General features: G+C 40.3%; 2 protein-coding genes across 4 annotated transcripts in view; one reads left to right on the plus strand and one right to left on the minus strand.

Annotated features, from left to right (window-relative positions):
- LOC128377121 (thyroxine 5-deiodinase-like) overlaps positions 1-21,297 on the minus strand; it is a 175,118-nt gene that overhangs the window by 120,149 nt on the left and 33,672 nt on the right. The window lies entirely within an intron of this gene.
- Positions 1-21,297, plus strand: part of ppp2r5cb (protein phosphatase 2, regulatory subunit B', gamma b) — a 33,631-nt gene that overhangs the window by 538 nt on the left and 11,796 nt on the right. Inside the window, exons 2-3 of one of the 3 annotated variants that reach the window (XM_053337015.1) lie at positions 75-134; positions 4,224-4,389. In XM_053337015.1, the coding sequence (XP_053192990.1) occupies positions 75-134; positions 4,224-4,389 (226 nt within the window). Of the gene's footprint in view, positions 1-74; positions 135-4,223; positions 4,390-17,326; positions 17,597-21,297 lie in introns of those variants that run through there. The other 2 variants (XM_053337016.1, XM_053337017.1) reach the window with 2 other exon arrangements.

Below are 21,297 nucleotides of genomic sequence, written 5' to 3' on the forward strand. Positions count from 1 at the left end.
ATATGTTGTCAACCTCCTTATCTGCTAATGTCTCATTCACTTTAAGTACTTGAAGTTTTTCTTTTCTTTTCCAGGAGTCCCCTAAGTCTGGTAAAGTTGGCAAGAGTGGAGGACAGGAGAATTCAGAGCATGAGGTAGGCTAACCCAGGACACCCTCTCAGAGATTTCCTGGAAGACAGGACGACTTTGTCTAACACAGTTAGACACATATAACAGTATCTGTTTGAAAATAAATGGGGCCCGTTATAGCAGTATGCATTGCAGTGAAAGGCCTGTGCTTAGATGGGATCAGATAATGTTCTTAAATCAGTAAACCATACAGAATATGAAGAAAAACCAAGAGTGATATAGCCACACAATATTGTATCACATACTTTTCTTAGTTTAAATATGTGATTTAGATATGGCTTATATTTGTAATAATATTTGAAACAGTGATAGGGGTGTTTGTAGTTTTTGCTCCAGTGCTTCTTATTGCTTGTAGTTTTTCCACAGAGAGCCCTCGAGTGAACCCTCACTTCTGTTGACATGTGCCGGGCCCTGCCTGGTATGACCCATTCCTGTGATAGTGACAGGTGGTGAGTGTGTGTCTTGGGTGGGTGCGCCTGTCAAGTAGCAAATGAGGCGAGGGGCGTAGTGAGAACAGAACACCAACCGTGCAGTGGAGGGACAAAAGCTTGCTTCAATTTTGGCCTCATGATTTATTGAACGTATTGGTTTAGTAGCAGAAAGGTCAGAATAGTTTAAAAGGATAACTCATTTGCGGCGGTCACGTTTTGAGGTGTAGTGATGTTGGTTTATGTCTCCTTGATCATCACAGCTGCTCTTATTGTCTGTTGTATAGAAGTCACCAAGTATTGATGTTCAGGCCATTGTGAGACATGTTAGTATGCTCCACTGGTGAGGTGGCATTTGCAATTTTGTGCAGTAGAGAAATTAAAATAGAAAATAAAGGTTTAGATGTTTTATGTATATGCTTGGTTGATGAGCCAATTGTGCAAGGCCACTTAATAAGTAGAATTACAACTGAACCGTTCTAAATCAGTATCTCGTGCTAGGGTAACATGCTGCAGATCTTTGGTTGGATAGTCTGTCTCTGTTGGTGAGTGGAGCTGTTCATTTACAGGACTGGATTGTAGCACTCTCATGACTCATGTGGCCGTTTGTTGTTAACCTGATGCTAAATTACTTGAAGTTTCGGGTACCGGCTGATCAGACCACTCTTCCATTTGGATCATAGACTGGTCATACTATGCTCATAAATAATACAGTTTATTCATATTATTATACTTTCTAGCTCCTTGATGATATTTATTTAAACATACTTGAAGTTAGTGTCAGTGCTAGTCTTTGTGCATACAATGCTAATATTAAAGTACTTTACTACCCACCCATAATCCATGAGGCAATCAGTAGAGTTCCACAGAAACCAGATTGACCTCATCTGAACAATTGTGCAATTGTTATAGATTCAAAATAGATGATTTATTATGTTGACAGTTCAATGTGGGAAGTAGAACAGCCTTCAACATCTGACAAAATATGTCATAAATGAGAAATAATGCACTGGCAAAGAAATCTTTGCGTCACAACAATGGGCTGCAATGATGAATCGATTAGTCGATTTGGACAAAATTAATCAGGAACTATATAATTGATTGATTGTTTCTGTGACTTTTCAAATAGGGCTGGGTATCGTTAAAATGATGATACTAGTTCTGATCCAAGTACCCTTAAAGTGATACTGATACCACTGAAGTACTTCATTTAATACCCATCATGTGCATAGAAGCATTAAATTACATAAAATGCTAGCACTCCTCCACATATAAATAATTAGATTTTTACACAAATGCATGTAAAAATCTAATTACTGTAAGTCAAGACTTTAAAGACAATCACGTCGCAATAAATTGAAGAACGTTTGCTTTGATTGGCTGTGAAGAAGTCCATACAAAGAATCATATTTTCTAGCTCAGTGCAGGTATCGTTTGACGGGAGACATTTGGATACTACTTGGTATCGATTTATTTCGGTTGATACCTTAAAGATATATAGTATCGATACCCAGCCCTATTTTCAAGCATAAAAGCCAAACATCCTTTAGTTGCAGCTCCATAAATGAGGAGTTGCCGCTTTTCTTTGTCATAGAGAATAGTAATACAAATATTGTTGAGTTTTGGACTGTTGGTCAGGAAAAAAATAAGGAATTTCAAGATGTCAGGAGTTTTTTATTGTATATTTGCAGACATTTTATGGATTATGCAATAAATTAATTGAAATAATAACCAGCAGAATCAATCGATAATGAGTGTAATTAATCGCTGTAGTACTAGATTCAATATCTCTGCCATAATGTCAACAAATAAATGTGTTGAGCATCAGTGGTAGCATCACAGGATTGGGATTTGACATAAAATTGCCTGTTGGAAACCATTTGTATCAAAAGCCAATGCATTAATCTACCTAAGCTGTGAAGGTGTGCAATTAATCAATGGGGGAAAAAAACAGTAACGTGTTCAGCTTGCCTTCAATTGTTTTTGCTTGCATATGGATCGGGTCACATCTAGAAAAGTCAAAGGCGACCCTCTGTTTCCATGTTTTGAAGTGTTAAACACTGTGTTGGTCATGTACGAGCGCAGGCATCTGGTGTGAATCATTGCGTCAGATTATTGCGTTGTATGGTCATATACAGTGTTTGGATAAGAACACCAGGTGCACATTAAATAGTCTGCTCTCTCTGTCATGAATTGCCCTTTTTTTCAAAGATAAATTGCACTTGTTAACTAATTCAACAGAGACAGATATTAACTTGGACTTCCTCATTGACCTCTACAATCAGTATGTGTAAACATCGCTGAGCCATTATGGAAATATTTCAACTTCCTTCATTCTTTAAAGAAATTAAGGCTTTTCATTGTCATTTCTGGAATGAGAGCAGACAGCTGTTTGAAAAGCAAAAGGTGCTCTTTTAGCTTACTAGAGACATAATATTCATGCTCTATGATCTGTTTACCACCAGTTTTTTTGTTTTTTAGTTTCATAAAACTTTTATAATATGATTTCAGTGGCTACTGTTTTTCACAGTCTAGTGCTTTGTAATACAAAATTACACAATTGTCAATATTAATGCTTGAATTTGGATCCCAGTTTAGATAAAACCATTATTAGCCAGACTGAGTCAAGATATTTAAACCCAGTCAACCTAATGAATTCTTTTTTTTCCCAAGCTGTGGTTTCACCCTTGTGTCCACCTCTTGAGTAATAATCCTGCTCGCTGCGGTGTGTCAGCAGCCATGCAACAGATCTACTAATGCAACAACCTTGTGTCTAATTGAAATTGCTGCACTGTGAGCTGTTGTTGTGTCACCCCCGTGCCTCTCCTTATGTCTCATAGTGGAGTGTATGTATATAATATATAGGAGGGCCTCATTAGAAAATCATAGATGACAGATTCACTGGGGTTCATGAGCTGACAAGAAGAAGAGTTATCTTTGTATTACATGAATATTTAGTGTAGGTCACTTTACTAGACAGCTTGCTCGTGGCCCAGTTTCTAAGCTCCTGTCTTGTAGTTCTGCAGACTGTGGCCAACTTGAGCTGGGTCTTAACTGAATTTGATAAATCCCATGTGACTCAGACTGATACAGCCCCACAGCTGCATCTGATGAAACGAGGTGTGTGTGTGTGTGTGTGTGTGTGTGTGTGTGTGTGTGTGTGTGTGTGTGTGTGTGTGTGTGTGTGTGTGTGTGTGTGTGTGTGTGTGTGTGTGTGTGTGTGTGTGAATGGATCCCTCCAGGCAGGTGGAGCCAGCTGTGAGAAACTTGACACATTCTGTGTAGACCCTGTTCTGGCTTTTGTTACGTCTGTTGACCCACACCTGGGTGGTGTGATTTGCAGCTAAGAAAACCATAATAGTTTGGTTTTTTTTCAGTGTGAAATTTTAGCTCACAAATGTATTACTATATATAGTATCCGTGCATTTGGTAAAGTGTGGGTTGTGACCTTAGATAACAGAGACTATGTTGTTGAGTAAAATATGACATACCCATCTAACATGTTATTCAAAGTGCTTTGTTGGTGGTTACAGTCTTGCACTTCTATCAGATTCCTAAGGAGGTAATCGCCCTCCCTTTCACACTTTGTGCACCACTATAGAGCCTGTCACGCATGTGCTTGTTCTGCATCACTGTAACTTACATGCGGTTTCTCTGTTCTTTTAGCAGGGCTCTAACAGGAAGACTAGCAACAGTGTTCCTCCTACCACTCAGCTGCTAAAGGGGAAGCAGCCAGGTTCCCAGACACCTGTCAAAAAGGACAAGAGGCAGAGCTCCTCTCGCTTCAGCTTGAGCAACAACAGGGAGCTGCAGAAACTGCCTGCCTTCAAAGGTACCTGTACAACAACCCAAAATCCTTTCACCTAATCACATAATGACCTATCTTCCCAGTACTCCAGAGTTGGTTTTGGAGCTGCTGCATACACATACAGTATACAAAAGTACCAAGTAGATACATTTAATAAACTTTATTGGCAAAAATAATGAATAAATTTTATATCATAAATCACCCAGAAGCTTTACATAGAGCATAATGTTCCTTTTGTACGGGGTAAATAAAGACATGGGCTGCCTGCTTGTGTTGTAATATGTGAGAAATGCCTGTAATCTTGACACAGATAAGCAGAGAGTTCACAGACATGAATGCTTACAAACACATACTCAGTTATTCACTCACTGTGTCCACACTGAATGTCCACAAACATCCCCCCTGCTGCATCACCCTAATTTTAATAGCTGAGGCGAGTATGACATTATGCAATACATGGAAACAAACAGAGGACGTACATGGCATGGACTTTGCGCTGGATTTAACCCAAGCGTCTATATTTAGTGGTAATCCAGAGATAAAGCTTTAATTCCACGGTCCTTGTGTTTCAGGATGTTGCCAGTGACTAGATAAGAAATGTCTGGCAGCTAGTCTACTTTCCCTGTGCCCCTCGTCCCCCTGGTAGAAAAGGTTGTATTTTTGGGCAGATCTTTGCAGAAATATTGACGTTTAATGTCAAAGCCCAGTGCCAGCATAGCATCAGATGGAAAATCAAGAAGTGGACACTGCTGTTAAGCCTCTGGGCGTATTGTCCATGCATGTTTGTTTGTCTGCATGCATGAATGCACAGAACAACGTCCCCGGCCTTTCCCCAGTGTATTGAAAATAGTTATCTGACTTGGTGTTGTACTGAAAAAAAACAAAACAACAACTACATAACTGCCCTAAAAGTTATTTATTAAATGTGCAAATACACGTTTAAAAAAATGATTCTGGCACTGATGGTGGAAAAAAAAAAAGATGGCGAGAGAAACAATTGCTCTGTGAAATGTAATAAAAGGTTGCTTATCAGTGCAAAATATGAAGTCGAAACATTTCTGCGTCTGGAAATGATCAAAACATAAAAGAAATGGAGGAAAAACTCAATCTAGTGTTGTCATTGAAGAAAGTTAAAAGCCTTTTAGGAGGAAACTGAACTTTCCCATCTGATCAGACATTTTAATAAGCTAAACAAGAACTCTGAGAAAGTTTTGATGTTGGGAGGTTTTGCCTGGCTTCAGAGGAAGATACTCTTAAAGATACATTCTTCTGATTTTGTGTTGTGGGTTACTGATACTGTAGTACTTCAAGTTTATCTCTGAATGAAAAGTGCAATGCAAATTAAATTATTATGAAGATTATGGGGGTGTCATAAACCAGATTTCTGTTGAATATCATCTCGTTTCGTAAAGAGGTGGATTGCATTCATAATACTTTCATGTAAATACTTTTTCCTGGAAAAAAAAAAAAAGTCTGAATACTTGCCTTGCAGTCAGTGAGCATCTGGCTATTACACACTAGAGCAAAGGCAGAATTCCTCTTTTGGGAGAGTTTACAAATGTTATTTCTGTCTTTGCAGGACTTGAGTAATAGGACAAAGTGGAGTAACTATCTGGGACTTTAAGCAATAGCTGTAGTTTTGTTATTATGTGTTCACCATTGTTCACCATTTAGAATTTTCTGTGAGATTAGAATTAACAGACACATTAAGGAGTTTATTTTATATGTACCAGTAATATTATCTCAGCCATTACCCACGTACTGTGTCAAGAAACTAATAAGCGCACCTTCATTTCTGATAAAGCTGCTCACTTCACACACACCCTATTGAGAGCTTCGATAACATTCTGGAAAACATTATCCCACAGTGGCCCGGTAGATGTTATCACTTAGTCCTGTCCAAACAGGCTCCTCGCTTGGCCTGTTTTCATTCCAGGCATGTTCACCACCTCCTGATGGAAACACATGTCCGAGAGCCTGTCCTGCAGAGCCACAAGGTTGAGGCGAGACTGAAAAACAGTGACCGTAAGCAGGCTATTCCCATAAAGCCGCCCCCGATACAAAGTCTTTACGTTTTGCTTCTCTGGAGCTCATTTTAAATATCCGAGCACACAGCAGCATAGCAGTTTAAATGCTTCCTGTCAAAGGCCACCTATAGCGAGCTGTTGCTTCTGCCTATATGTTTGTCAAAAGGGACGACCAAAATACACAAATCAAGAAATGTGTGTTTTGAATAAGTGGTTGTTGGAGATTGTCTTGACTGCAGTTTATAAACAGGAGGTAAATGCGCCACAGCTGCCTGTTTGTCTAATTATAAGTGTAAATGTGTTTGCCAAGAAGCTCAGAACAACAGTTGTTGCCTCTGTATGTGTTCTCATTTAAAGCATGAGCTATCCTACATGAAGCATCTCTCTTTCTCTCAGAGTTTGTTGCCATCTGCTGGTTAGTGTGTGAAATATTTGTGTCAGTGTTGGTTCAGAAACAAACATTTTGTAGACAGTAATGACAGTGAGACAGTAATGTGATATAACCTGCACCTGCATATTATAGTTACACAAAACAAACAAAACTAGGTAGGTGAAATAGTTTGTTATTAATATTGTTAATTAGTTTCTGCAGATTATTTAATAGTGGTTGTGTGTAGAAGTTTAATAGGCCAAGCAACATGTAGAATTTGCTAACATGTTTCCCACAAAGAGAAAGAGAAAGATTAAAAAAAAAGGTAGTTTCTACTGCAGCTGTCATTTCAATAAATACTAAAGATTTCAGGAAACAATCTTCATATTGCATCAGGCACTACAGATTACACAATATAACAAAAAGAGGTTGTTTGCTTAAAACACTGAGCGTGTGATCGTGTTTGCTTAACATGTATCAAACCAGTATGTCAAGGCAAAGGCATCAGCAGCAGCAAACCTCTTTATACAGGAACACTGTTCAGATCACTGACACTGATATTTATTTTAATACAGTCGACAGATACAGAAAGCAAGATGAGGACGATCCACATCCTCCTCCAGCAGGTTTTAGGGAAGGATTTCCTCTACAGCACACAGGTGTTAGTGGTAGAGGAAAAGCCTCCCACACCCTTATGAGAGTGAATTCCCCAGTCATACATCTTATATTACATTTTTATACAAAAAAAAAAAGAAACAAAACTCACAAGCTTTAATTAAACTGTTGATGCAGGAGATGACGTGCAGTGATTTTAGGACAGTGAAGACTTTTTTTTTTTTTTGCACGATTCTTGTAGATATACACATAAAATGAAAAACAGCAGTCATAAAAAATCAAAAGAGATGCAAATGTTAAAGTAACAGCATTTCAAATGCAAATTCACTGAGCTTCATGCAGGAACGTTCTGCACTGACAGATTCATCCTTGCATGTTACATACAAGTATTTCAAGAGAATTTGTGACATTTTACAAATTTCATCATATTTAAAATGTTTTCTTTGGTAAAATCGACATTTTCGAGTCGTCCATTCTTGTAGAGACAGTAAGGGTGTATTCACACCTGCCTTGTTTGGTTCGGACCAAACCAAAAAAATCGCTGGTGCGGACCTTTTGGGCTGGTGTGAACACAAACCATCGAACTCTGGAGCGGACCAAACAGTCGGACCGAGACCCAGTCGGAGAGGTGGTCTCGGTTCGCTTCCAAACGGACCCTGGTACGGTTCGCTTGATATGTGAATGCGACCGCGCTCGGTCCGACCCAGTTATAAATAATCACATGCCTTTTTGGACGCAACAGGCTCTCGTAGCCGACTGCATTGTGGGAAATAATTGTTTGATTAGCGCCTTAGCAACTCCAAACCTCATTAGCAAACCGGCAGCCGAAAATGAGTCGTGGATCAACGTGGGGAGAAGAGGAGACGGAATGTTTAATGGATATTTGGGCAGACGCAAACATTAAAACTATGCTAGAAAGCACACATAAGAATGCCGATGCATTTCAAATATTCAGCAATAAGATGAGGGAGAAGGACTTCGACCGGTCCGCTGAACAATGTCGCTTGAAAGTAAAGAAACTCCGACAGAGCTACATGAAGGTGCGGGATGCCCTGCACAAAAGTGGTAGTTCTGCGGATGTTAAAAAGAAATGCAAGTGGTATGACAAACTAGACGAGATACTTGGGACAAGGCCAATCGTTTCACCGGTCGAAATCATCGAGAGCAATACACCCGAGACCTCTGCTGGCCAAAGGGCTCTATCCCCTTCAAGCAGCTTCTCTGGAGATGTCGATATTGAGGAAAATGGTGAGTGACATAGGCCCACATCAGTGCCTATAGTATGTATAATAATTATAACAGCTATTACTATTAACCACTTAACGCACGCTGTTCCGTCTACGGGACGGACCGGATGTTAAGAGGTAGCCACACGTTATTCTGAATGTTTTAAACACCAACCCTTAAACATATATATTCATGCCGTACATTGTTAGAAAGCTTAGATTCTCCCGATTCATTCAAGACCACTCACGACTTATATGGTTGCTCACAGCCGTAATAGTATTAGCGGTTAGCTCGGCTAGCCCCTGAGCTAAGTAAGAAAAGCTATAATGCCTACATACCTTCAAAGTCTTCCCTTTATCCACAACGATCATCTTATGACTCAGGACTTTATCTACAGCTCGCCAAGTATCCATTCTGCTGAAATATGAAATCCGTTTCCATAAAACCGGAATACTTTCCTCAATATGTCAACATGTATTTAGTCCAACACGTAACGTAATAACACAAATAACAAACCATATACGGTCCGTTTACGTCATTTCCTGACCTGCACGTCCTATAGGCGAGTAAACAACCCCATCATTGTAACCTCTGCCACTCTTTGTCAGTAAGTCACAGAATCACACAGACACTTTTACAAGAATCCTGAGAGTGTTTCCTTTCCAATGATACCAGACACATCTCTGAGTCTCAAACTATGTGGATCTGTGCTGCTCACAACTTGGGCATGTCGTTTAGGCTAACAGCATAAAAAACAGGGGCGTGTGTTAAGTGGTTAACTATTATTATTATTATTCTTATTATTATTATTATTATTATCATCAGTAGTAGTAGTAGTAGTATTTTATCGTTAATACTAGCCTACTTTTGTTGGTGTGTGGTTTTCCTGATGTTGCCACCAGAAGTGGCTTGAACATGGCTCAAATTTAGGCTATACAGACCACAGCTGAGGCATTTTGTCTCTATTTTGAGTTAATTTTAACATTGTTTACTTTTATCTTTTTATTGACAGAGGGGGTGGGTGATCCAGAAACAAACAGCCTTGCAGATTCTTCTTTCACACAATCCGTAGAAACAGAGGACAGTGATGCTTCACCCATAGGTGCTGGGCCGAGTGGACAAAGGAGAGGGAAGCTGGCCATTCCTGGGGCTCAAGCTAGGAGGCATCTGGGAAAGAAGCGTAAGGCTGAAGCTGGTCTGTCTGATAGTGGGCTGCAGGCTTATATGGATCAGCAAAACCGGCAGCTACAGGATATATATAAAGCTGAACAAGATCGCCTAACATCTTTTGAGAACCTTGTGAGGTCAAATCAGATGGCAGACGAAAGACGTTTTAATGCTATGCAGGCACAGCAACATGCACAAATGCAAATGTTTAGTCAGGTTCTAAGTAATGTGGTTAATATTTTCTCTTTTGGTCTGCCACAACACCCACCATCACAGCACCCACCTCCAACCCATTGGATGCCTACAGCTCCAATGAGGTCAACCCCAACCAGCACCTGGTCCGCTCCTCATCCCCCTAGGCCTCTACCACACCAGCCAATCATCGTACCACCACCCATGCAGCCACTCGCAACTGGAGAAGATGGTGAAGACACCTCTGACACACCTCCTGTGTCTCACATTGTAAACCAATTCAATGAGAGTCAGCATTTTTTTGACTTGTAAAGTCTACCTCATAATGTTTTTCTCCGTGTTAATTGCATGGCTGACTGTTGGTTGGCTGGTTGTTTAGGTGATTCTAACAACGTTTGCACTAGAAGAAAAGAAAATGTGAATATTTCAACCACTGCCTTTTCATTTCAATTACATTTTATTTTCTATAATGTTTTTATTTCATAATAAGGTTCTCCATACAGAACTCAGGGACAAGTTTACAACAGTGTGGAGTTTACAACAAAATGTGTGTGTAGTTACAAACCAGGAAGATTTTTCCTGAGCAAAACAAGTGGTTTTAACAAAGTTTGCACAAGATTTTGCCTTTTTATTTCAATGACATTTCAGTTGTTTACACTTTAAAATAATGTCCTCCGTTCAGAACTCAGGAACTTTACTACAAAATGTATGTGTAGTTACAAACAAAGATTTGTTCTTGTGCTGTTTCTTGTGAAAACAAACATGCCTTCATTTTAGAACCTAATAAAGGTCTTTAAGCTCAACTCAAACTCAACTGCTTCTACAACCTTGAAAAATATGTACATAGTGCATTTCTAATGTCATGTGCCTGCAGGTCTCTGGCATGCACAGGATTCCGACCTTCATCCTCTCCATCCATTTCATCTTCGTTCTCCTCCACAATGTTTCCCTCCTCATTGTATTCCTCATTATGTGCTTCACAAAAGTTGTGTAACACACAACAGGCTGAGATGACTTGACTGACCTGAGTGATGTGTGTTTCATTTTGTTTGAGGAGACATCTCCAGCGACCTTTGAGGCGCCCAAAGGCCCTCTCCACGGTCATTCTTGCCTGGCTAAGGCGGAAGTTGAAATTAATTTGTTCCTGAGTTGCTCTCGTCTCCCGGAATGGCTTCATAAGCCAGGGCAGTAAAGGGTAGGCTGCATCTCCTAAAATTACTAGAGGCACATCAACACCCTCAAATGTTTCGGTCAATTGTGGAAGCAATGCACCCCTCTGGCCCCGATCAAACAAAGAGGAAAGAGCAAAAACTCGAGCATCGTGCACTCGTCCTGGCTGTCCAATATTAATATCCCAGAATTTCATTTTGTGGTCTACTACACCCTGTAGGATCACAGAATAGTGGCTTTTTCTGTTGAAGTAGTCCGCTGGTGTGTCTGGTGGAGCCTTGATGCAAATGTGTGTGCCATCAATGGCTCCAGCAACTTGGGGGAATCTCCATTTATCTCTAAAGGCCTGTACTGTAGCTCTACACTCTTCAGCAGAGGGTGTTTTTAGGTACAGTGGCTTCAAGATGGCATTTATGGCAGTTATAACTTCCTGGGAGATGAGACAGCATGTGGATGTACCAACACCAAAGAGGTGGGAGAGGGACCTGAAATCCACATTAGTCGCTAGCCTCCACAGACAAATTGCAACCCTCATCTCTACAGAGAGAGGCCTTCTGTACCTGGTGTTCTCACGGGTCAAATGGGGTCGGAGGATGCCGCAGAGATGATTAAAAGTAGCTTTACGCATCCTGAAGTTCTTTAACCACTTTATGTCATTCCAATGATTGTTAATTTTTGGCCACCAATCATGGGAGCGTCCACGATCAACCCAGATTCTCCTGATAAAAAAGGAAATAGGTTGTTAATACAGGTCCATCTCTCACCTTGGTATTGCTAGACTATATTCGTGTGCTGCCTCATCATCCATTAATTTATAACAGCCATAAATGCCATAATATTCCTAAAAGTAGCATCTGCTTAATCACTTAACACACGCCCCTGTTTTTTATGCTGTTAGCCTAAACGACATGCCCAAGTTGTGAGCAGCACAGATCCCACATAGTTTGAGACTCAGAGATGTGTCTGGTATCATTGGAAAGGAAACACTCTCAGGAGTCTTGTAAAAGTGTCTGTGTGATTCTGTGACTTACTGACAAAGAGTGGCAGAGGTTACAATGATGGGGTTGTTTACTCGCCCATAGGTTTGCCTTTACAATGACATGTGTACAGACATTCCTCTCAGCAGGATATAGACACAATGAGGCCACAGCCACAGGTCTTGGCTTCATGCAGTCCAAATTTGGAGTCAAAAGACCAAAAGATGAATTTTTCAGAATTATTTTTCAACAGGTATGTCCATGTGTTTTCCTCAGGTCCTTTTTGGAGACTCCAAATGGACACTTGGTTACCATGGTTACCAAAGCTGTATAACCACAATCAAACACCTATAACTTCACATCCCCTTTGCCTACAATCAAAATCTTGGTCTCTAATGAAAGCTGACACCATATTATTATTATTATTATTAATATTATTATTATTATTATTATTACATATAACCATATTTTTTTGTTTGGCCATATCTATCTATCTATCTGTTTATTTTGGTATAAGTCATATGTCAAGTCGAAGAAGAACCAACCGTGTACCAAAATGCCGTGTGCGTAATGATATATGGTTCAACCCTTTTACGCACAGGGCGCACGCCGGTTACGCTTGGAGTTTGTTTATGGACAGCCAAACTAATAGCTTAGTGTCTTGGGGTTCAGAGATAGCCTACACGGAGATGCCATCTAATTGCCTGAGCCATTGATGGCGCACACATTTGCATCAGGTAGCATAGCAACTCACCGCGCCCGTCTTCTAGCCAAAATCATTGCGGTGAGCGTGCCATTCGCGCTAATGGCTCTCCTTCTCAGCATCGCAGCACTTCTCCGTCGATATTGCAACATACGGAACAGCACATCGTAAAACTGACGTTGCACCAGAAGCTGGTGTTGCTCCAAATGCGCCTGAAACGTTTGCAACTGAATGACTGCAATTAACATCAGCACAACGAGTGCAGCGCGCTGCTGGACGTCCATGATTGTTTACTTTAACCGGCGCTTTCCCCCCTTTTTTCCCTTACCGCTTTACCCCGACCCCAGAGCTTTTTGTCCAATGATTGAACGATCTTTGCACACACGTGGGTTTGTTGACAAATTCTGGTCCACTTGCGAAAAGCGCAATGTGAACAGGAACCGAACCAAACCAAAAAAGAAACATTGTATTTTGGTCCGGACTAAACAAGCGGACCAAAGGACTTTCCTGGTGTGAATACGCCCTAAAACACTTAATTTGACCTGAAATAATTTAGCCTTAATTTGATTGAAGGTGGTGTTTTAAATATGATAGTGAAATTAACTCAAGTAAAATATATAATTAAGACAAACCTAGTGCATAATTAATATTCTGTTCACTGTATTATCATCATCATCATCATCATGTTTTGCCAATTTACTGTGAGATGTTTTGTAGATGTTATGATTTTTATTGGCATATTTCAGCACGTTTTAATACTTGTTAGAGAAATTCTCTCACAACAGTTTCCTCCGCATCTTAATGCAGGTTTCTGTCCTGTTACAACAGTGTCACACCACCTACTGAAGGCTTTAATATTCTCTCGTCTAATATGTCTGTGACTGTCACATTCCACTTGACTGCCTCTCTCATATTAGCCATGGGCCACTGTGCTATAGCAAGACGTTTTTAGTATCTAACTTCATATCAGACTGCATATTCCATCTTTATTTCTGTCACAGTAGAACGCTGCTCTAATGATGCATCGCTGTAGTTCACTTATTACTATTTTGTAATTTTTTTTTCGGGTCATTTGTACACTTGAATACTGACACTGGCACTGGTGAATTTGTTGTGATTTTGTCTGCTGACTTCTGGCAGCACGACTTGAAAATCTGTGGTGTGAAATTCTTCTTTTTACACTTGAGTGACATTTTTGTGAATGAAAATTTTACACAATTGAAGTGAAACATATCTATATTTAACCGTATATTGAGGTTGAAGATTTGTCAATTATGCTAATGATGAACAAGTAGTAAGTAAGGTGCACCCCCTTCTGAACAGGTGGCATTCATCAGACTGAACAAAAGGAAAGGTTTCGTAAACGAATCCAAAACATTTCTTGCATTAGTCCCATTATCTGTTTGGCCTGCTGAGGAAGGTTTGTACCCACCCAAGCAGATTTTATCAAAGTGTTAATCTCACTCTAATCTCTTTCTGATTGTAGAGAGTTGAATGTACAGCTAGCAGTTTAAAATTGATAGGTAAGGAGATAGTTAAACTGTAATCCACAATAGGCCACATTATATGAAAACTAATACATATTCATTTACAGACACACAAACACACAGTCCTCTTGCCACTAGCTAGAATCACCCAAATTAAAAGTGGCAACCATTATGATAAATTGTCCCTTAATAACACAGTGGCACCATTTGTGTTAATTTCTAGTGAGTGTATTCTGCCAGCAGTCATGTGGTCACAGGTGTTTGTACTTGTACACTATTTACATTTTTGATTGTGATTGGCCGAGTCTCAACATGAAATTAGAAATAGCAGCTGAGAATATGAGCTGCCCCTTTATTTCTTCACTCTATGTTAAAGTAATACAGAGCAGCAATAATGAACATGACTTCACTCATTTGAATAAATCACTCATAAGTAAGTGAGTAGATGAATAAAAATTTATCTATAGATACAGTTAGAGCTACATTTCTATCCTTGGAAGCTGCTAAAGGAGAAATTAAATTTCTGCTGCCGTTTAAAAGAGCGTGTCCTCTCAGCTGTGACGATGGGTCTGTTCCTCCAAATAGATTCATGCCTTACGGGCTTATAACAGCAGACCAAGGCATTGCGACGGGAAGATCAGCAGACCTTTTTTACTTAAATGAAGCACCCAACAGTGAATTTAGAGGAAGCTCTGAAGCTATAACACAAGCAAGCTCTCCATCTCATTCTGGACAGACTCATGATGCCTCACAAGTTCACTCTCTCTCCACTGCCAGAAATAGCACAGACACAGCGAAAAGCTCAAGCCTGATGAATGCACGTGCCAAAGAAGCATTTGGAGAGTATTTGTGACGAGTGGGTGTGTTTAGCATTGTCTTGTCTTGGTCAGAACAACAGATCTTCAGATTGGGGGTTGACTCATGACTCTAGAGCAGAATGACAAGAAAAGAGCCCTTTATACACTCTGACTAGACTCTCAGTGTTAACAGTCAGTCAGTTAGTCAGACTTTCTCTTTCTCTTGTCTAGATTTTTCTTAAAGTTTGAAGTCCACAATTTCAAGGAAAGATTAGCTCTAGCATCAGTTTGTATGATTTCAAGTGTAGACAAAAACCAAAAAAATAAAGCCCAGTTCTGCACTCGATCTATATCATGCATATATATGAGAAATGAACGCTTAGTAGGGGGATTAGCAGCTATACTAGCCGACACAGGCAGAGTCAGATGCTCCAGGCTAATGTTATATCTCCTATTGAACTGCATCAACACCTCCAAAGCAGAAGTACAAACCACATGGAGGAGCTGTGACACGTTCATATGTGATAAAACAGATGTGCTCTCTAAAGACGCAGCTGATAGAGCTTTTTAAAAAATTATTCCCCAACACATTACATAAAGTTGGTGTTCACATGGAGGAGCTTGGACCTGAATCGCATTGCTGTGATTGTACAGCAACGTCTTTTGTGCAAAAAAGATTGAGCTGTTTATCCGTATAGAAGGACTGCTCAAAGAATTGATTGAAGAAGTACTGCTGTTTGGAGTATGAAACTCATTGGTTTAGGGCCAAAATACATATCTGATCTTTTGCTGTGTTTTGAACTATCCTGGCCTCTCAGGTCATCTGGGACAGGTCTGCTTTCTGTCCCCAGAGTCAAAACTAAACATGGAAAAGCAGCGTTCTTATGCACCACATAACTGGAATAAACTCCAAAAAAAATGCACGTCTGCTTAAACTCTCAACTTCTTTTAAATCAAGGCTGAAGACTTTTCTGTTTGCTGCTGCCTTTTGATTAATATCTAACTACACTGTAACTTTATATTTTAGCTTGTTTTTATTTAAATTGAATTGTATTTAAATGCCTTTTTATGTACCTCATGTTGCTTTTACATCGTCTTGATGCCTTTTTAAATGTAAAACACTTTAAATTGCCTTGTGGTTAAACTGTACTACATAGATAAACTTACTAAGTTTAGGAGGCAGAAGGCATTCGTGGAAACCATTGTGCCTCCGCCCTTAATTCTCACCATCCTTGCAGCATGATGGCACATAGTGTACACTTGGGGTTTGGTGATTAAGTGATTTTATGTAGTTTGCCATGACTGTGCAATGTCTAGATGCACATTATGACTCAACCCTGCTGCCTAACTGGGTGCAATGGTTAAATGATTTGCAGAGCAATGCAAGAATTATCTTGTTACTTGCTTTTTATTTATTTATCAATATGTCTCATCTCTATTTGAAGGACTTGTTTAATCAGACAAAAGTCTCATTTTATTGCCTTGAACTGTCTGCATGGCTGTAGATTCGCCCTTTTCCTGTACAGCCCTTACAGTGCAAGGTTTTGTCCCCAGCGCTGTGGAGACAGACAGAGTGCTGCTCACTGCATATGCACATCCTGTGTTGCTCACATTGAGACTTCCTGCCTTCCTGTTTCTGTCACATACACCTGGGCTCAGGCTGAGAGCCATCTGTCATACAAAAAAAACACAAGCACATATGCACACACACAGACTGTTGCAGAAGTAAAAAAAAAAGGCTCATCTTATCTGATGAGCAGTGTCAGACACAAACTAAGCAGTAGGTTTCTAGCTCACCTGTTACGTTCAGGTGCTATTTTTTATATTAAAGTGAAATTCTCATCACTTTTTCATGTGGCTTACATGTTTAAGACTTGTGGTTATAGATGTGTTATTTTCAACATATTAAACTTGCGTTGCTCTTGAATGTTCAAAGTTGTTATTTCAAGAGTGGCTTTGAGGTTTGTTGCTGGGTGTAAAGCTGTGAATGAGAAACGACAAATAGCCTGCATGTTGGTCAGCAGTGTTTATTTCCTCCTCCTTTTATTTCTATACTTTTCTTGACAAGCTGAACCGATGTCAGATCTGTAGTTTTTTTTTTTTAAACTCTCGACAGATGTAGCTGTCTCTTGCTCCAGTCACAGCAACAAACCCACCCCCTTTCCCCCTTCAGCCCACCAGCCAATCCCTTCCCTCATGTTTATTTATTCTGACAGCCAGCCCATGTGATTGCGGCCAGCCAACCAGGCGGCTGCTGTGGGGGATGACATCACTAACTAGCTGGTTCCCTCCAGCAGCAGGGGAGCTTCATTTTCTGCTCTGAGTGTTCGTGCTAAAATGGAGGCTGGCTCCTCGCCTTAGCCCGGGCTGCCCTCTTCTCCCCTGTCTCCTGCCTCAGCTCACTGATGTTGGCATGTACTAGAGCTGCCAGTGGGATGGTTCTGGATGCACCGAGCTCCAATGGGCCTTTCCAGCCTGTGGCCCTCATGCATTTTAGAGGTGAGAGAGTAGGAAATTTGCCTCCTGTACTGCTCTCTCTCTGTGTGTGTATGTGTGTGTGTGTGTGTGTGTGTGTTTCAAGGGGGAGATGGACAAGAATGTTGTTACCATTCAGTAACTGCAGCTGCTAATCATAATGCCGTAGAGAGCAGGAAATCTTTGCGTCAGCTGACTTTTCTGAAAAAGTTCCTGCAAAAGACTGAGCGTGCTTATCCTCTTACTGGTTGGTGGCAGTAATAGTTTTTGGAAGAGGAAGTGGGGGATTGTGTTTGTGTGTCAAACGAGGAAGGGTTTTTTGCCAAGGCATCGCATAGTTTAGCCTCAGCAGGGAAGGAGGGAGGGCGAGAGAGTTAGGAGTGCTAGTTTTTGAGTCTCCCATCCCCCCATCAAGACTGCTGATGTCATAGGAAGTGAGGTCAAAGCTTGTTGTTGGTGTGTCTGCATTGTGTTGTACCTGAGTATCTGGTGTCACTTGACAAGTTTGAATACTACTACTTGTTTTTTTGCTGAATCTCTAGCAGGCTTCTGAGTTACTCAGCACACACACATGCAGCATTTTAAACTGTATCAGACTGAGCAGGGAAAACAGAAACTATCACTAGACTAGTATAAATGCTGCAGTGTCACCAGTTCAAGGCTTATCTTTCTTTTGTATATTGCATTATTATTTTCTGCAATCAAACTTGCAACATTTACATGCAAACATGAAGCATTTGTAACAGACACTCGCTACTAGCACCGAAATGTTAGTCTTATGTTGTGACTTGTGAGGCGTCAAATACTACATGATGATTAAAAGAATTTGGTTTATGGTGGCCAAATATCAGCTGATAGATGCCTGTCAACATTTATACATTTATATTGGTTGTAGTATGTACAAAGCAGTTTCTACCGGTGCCAAACTTAACATTGTGTGATTCAGGATTTGTACCTCGGAGCAATTTTTTTCTTGTCCGCAACCGGTTTCCTGTGTGCAAGCTGGAGCCTTCAGATGAGTAAAGGTTATTTGCCCATCCATGCAGAGAAGCCGGTGTGTGTAGTCTTTAGTGTCACAGCATGTCTCTTAATATTTTAGGTCTGTTCAGAAACCCTAGTGCTGTTGTGTAACTGGAGCTGGTAGACCTCTTCACACTCAGGGGATGAGATGAGATGCTCGTGGGTGGACCCATGTTTCAGCTTGTTAGTAACCTGCACAAATAGCTTCCATAGATACCACAGATACCTGGATTTAACTTAAAACGACCTATTATCCTATTATCCTATTATCCTTCGATTACTTAATAAACTTAAAGAGCTTCCAAGCTGATGATTCACTACTGGCTTGGTTTTGCATTGTGTGTGTGTGTGTGTGTGTGTGTGTGTGTGTGTGTGTGTGTGTGTCTGTGTGTGTGTAGATTTGTTTCCACTTTGACTTTACAGAGCTGCTAAAGAGGGAGCAGTCAGGGGCGATAACACAGTAATTGACGCAGAAGGTAGTAGCAAGTTTTCCCCCTAAAATTGTTATGTGACTCCTGTGGCAGCTGCTCCACAGTTTTCAAAAAATGCAGCTTGTTGGAAAAGAAGATCAAATAGAAGAATATATAATTCAGTGTTTCTTAAATAAACACAGCGCAGAAACATTAAACAGATCCCCATTAGGGTTCTCTGCGGATGTGGTAGCCAAAGCTCAGGAGTAAGCAAATTGCCAGCTGTTTGACCTTTTTGATGCGGTCGATTAGATCTTGTTTGTGACTAGTAGACTGGATAGAGGGACTGATGTTACTGCAGAGCTACTTAGAGTATTCTCACTATTCTTCATGGAGTCTGTATATAGCCACAAAAGTGTTTTTATAAGAAGTTGGCTTGACTCCTCCATTTTTTCCGAGGTATTATTCTTCACAACACAAGCAAACCCTGAAGAAGACCTAACGGCTGATTTAAACTCAATAAGAATAAGTAATGTGACGCCTCGACCACCACCTCAAGAAACTCTAGTATTTTTTTGGGAGTGATCCGTGTATAATATTTGTGGTTAAAGAAATCAAAAAATAACCTAGAGAAAAATAGATTATGTAATTTACAGTTGCACACAGGTAACAGCGTTGTGAATACTTAGCAGAGCTCAGCTGCTGTGACTCAGAAACCCGGAGGAGTAGGGAAAGTCCATCTGATGGTGCCGCCAGACCCAGGTTCAGGTTCCAGCCTGTGTGGGAGACTGGACAACGTACAGTGCAGGATCTCTACGAATTGACTTATCTTACTAGTGCTGAGTAATTACATCTTTCACCAGAGCTGCTTCTGTATGCCGTACATATAATATGCAAAAGAGGGCTGCTCTGAAAATGCTGCAAATCTATAATCATTAGAGATTTTTGTGTCTGCAATTTCTTCATTGCAAAAGTTACTAATAATTTTGCATGTTTTGAGATAAATCTGATAGCTGAGACTTTGTCTCATTATTTTTAAATAGTCAACAAAAGTTTACCCATAATATCAGCAAGATACTTGTTATTTTTCTGTATTATGTTTCTGATAACTGGAGTATGCAAATTATATCTGTAATTAAGTAAGTATCTGTTTCCCGTTAAGTATTAGTACCTGTAGAAGAAGTGGTGTTTGCTGTGTTGGATCACAGCGTCAGAATACAGGGTGGTTGTTTTTGGTTTGTCGCTGGTGTTTGTGGTTAAAGGTCTGTGCAGGCTTTCTGTATAGTTGGGGTAGTTTCGTGCAAGCTGTCTGTATAGTTGGGGTTGTGTGATGTACTCCTCCAGTGAATATATTATCTCTTCTTAAATGTAGCAAGAACATCATGTTTCACTAGAGGAAAGGGAAATTACCTGAAGACACGGAAATCAACTTTTTCCATCTTTTAAATGAATGTTGTGCTGTAGATAAAGTGTTGATTAATTTGTTTATTTTTGTCTGTATTCTCCACATTTTTCTTTGTCTGAGTAAATCAGCCACGTATGACTCCAGCACAGAAGCAGTTTGCCTGCATCTCTGATTAAGCAGCGGTCACCCCTCTGGTCCAAAGTCCTGTCTTTGCCTAGGGTCACCATGGTGATGTACACATGTAGATTGTTAATGTGGAGACAAGACTGGCTCAAAAATCATAGACTGTGACAAACTAATTAATGCTGCCCCACAGGTGTGCTTTTATAAAGGTGACATTTTGTGCTAAGTCACTAATGAGCACCGTTGCAATGCTTTTTGGTTTTGAGGGAACATTTTGTATCGACACAATCTTGACAAACTAATGAAAAATAATTTACAGGACGAGCTGTTTCTCTACAGCTTGTGTCATTTCTAACAGTTCGTGTCGGCATGTCCCATTGCTGTGTGTATGATTATTACAACTCTCTCGGAGCAATACATAGACTGATTTTAGTCAGACTCTGCTGCTGCCTGAGCTTTGACAAGAAACAGAGAGAGAGAGCGCACATACGTTTAAAGTTCTTTTACTTGTTTATGAAACACCACAAGGCCTTAGACCTGAATATGGCTCTGAAACATTTTGATGTACAACTTGGGAAAGCCCTTCAGGTCCTGTGGGAGTAGACTTGTAACTGTTCCAAAGCGCTGAACAAAAATCTCTGGTACATCTTTATTTAGCTGCTGTGCTCCTCGCTGACTATCAAAGAATCTGAGAGTTGCAGAAAAATGCTGATTTGCTCACAACCTACCTGTTTAACACACTATTATTATATTAATGATTTGTTTAT

The sequence above is a fragment of the Scomber japonicus genome, chromosome 17, assembly GCF_027409825.1.
Source record: "Scomber japonicus isolate fScoJap1 chromosome 17, fScoJap1.pri, whole genome shotgun sequence".
Classification (NCBI taxonomy): domain Eukaryota; kingdom Metazoa; phylum Chordata; class Actinopteri; order Scombriformes; family Scombridae; genus Scomber; species Scomber japonicus.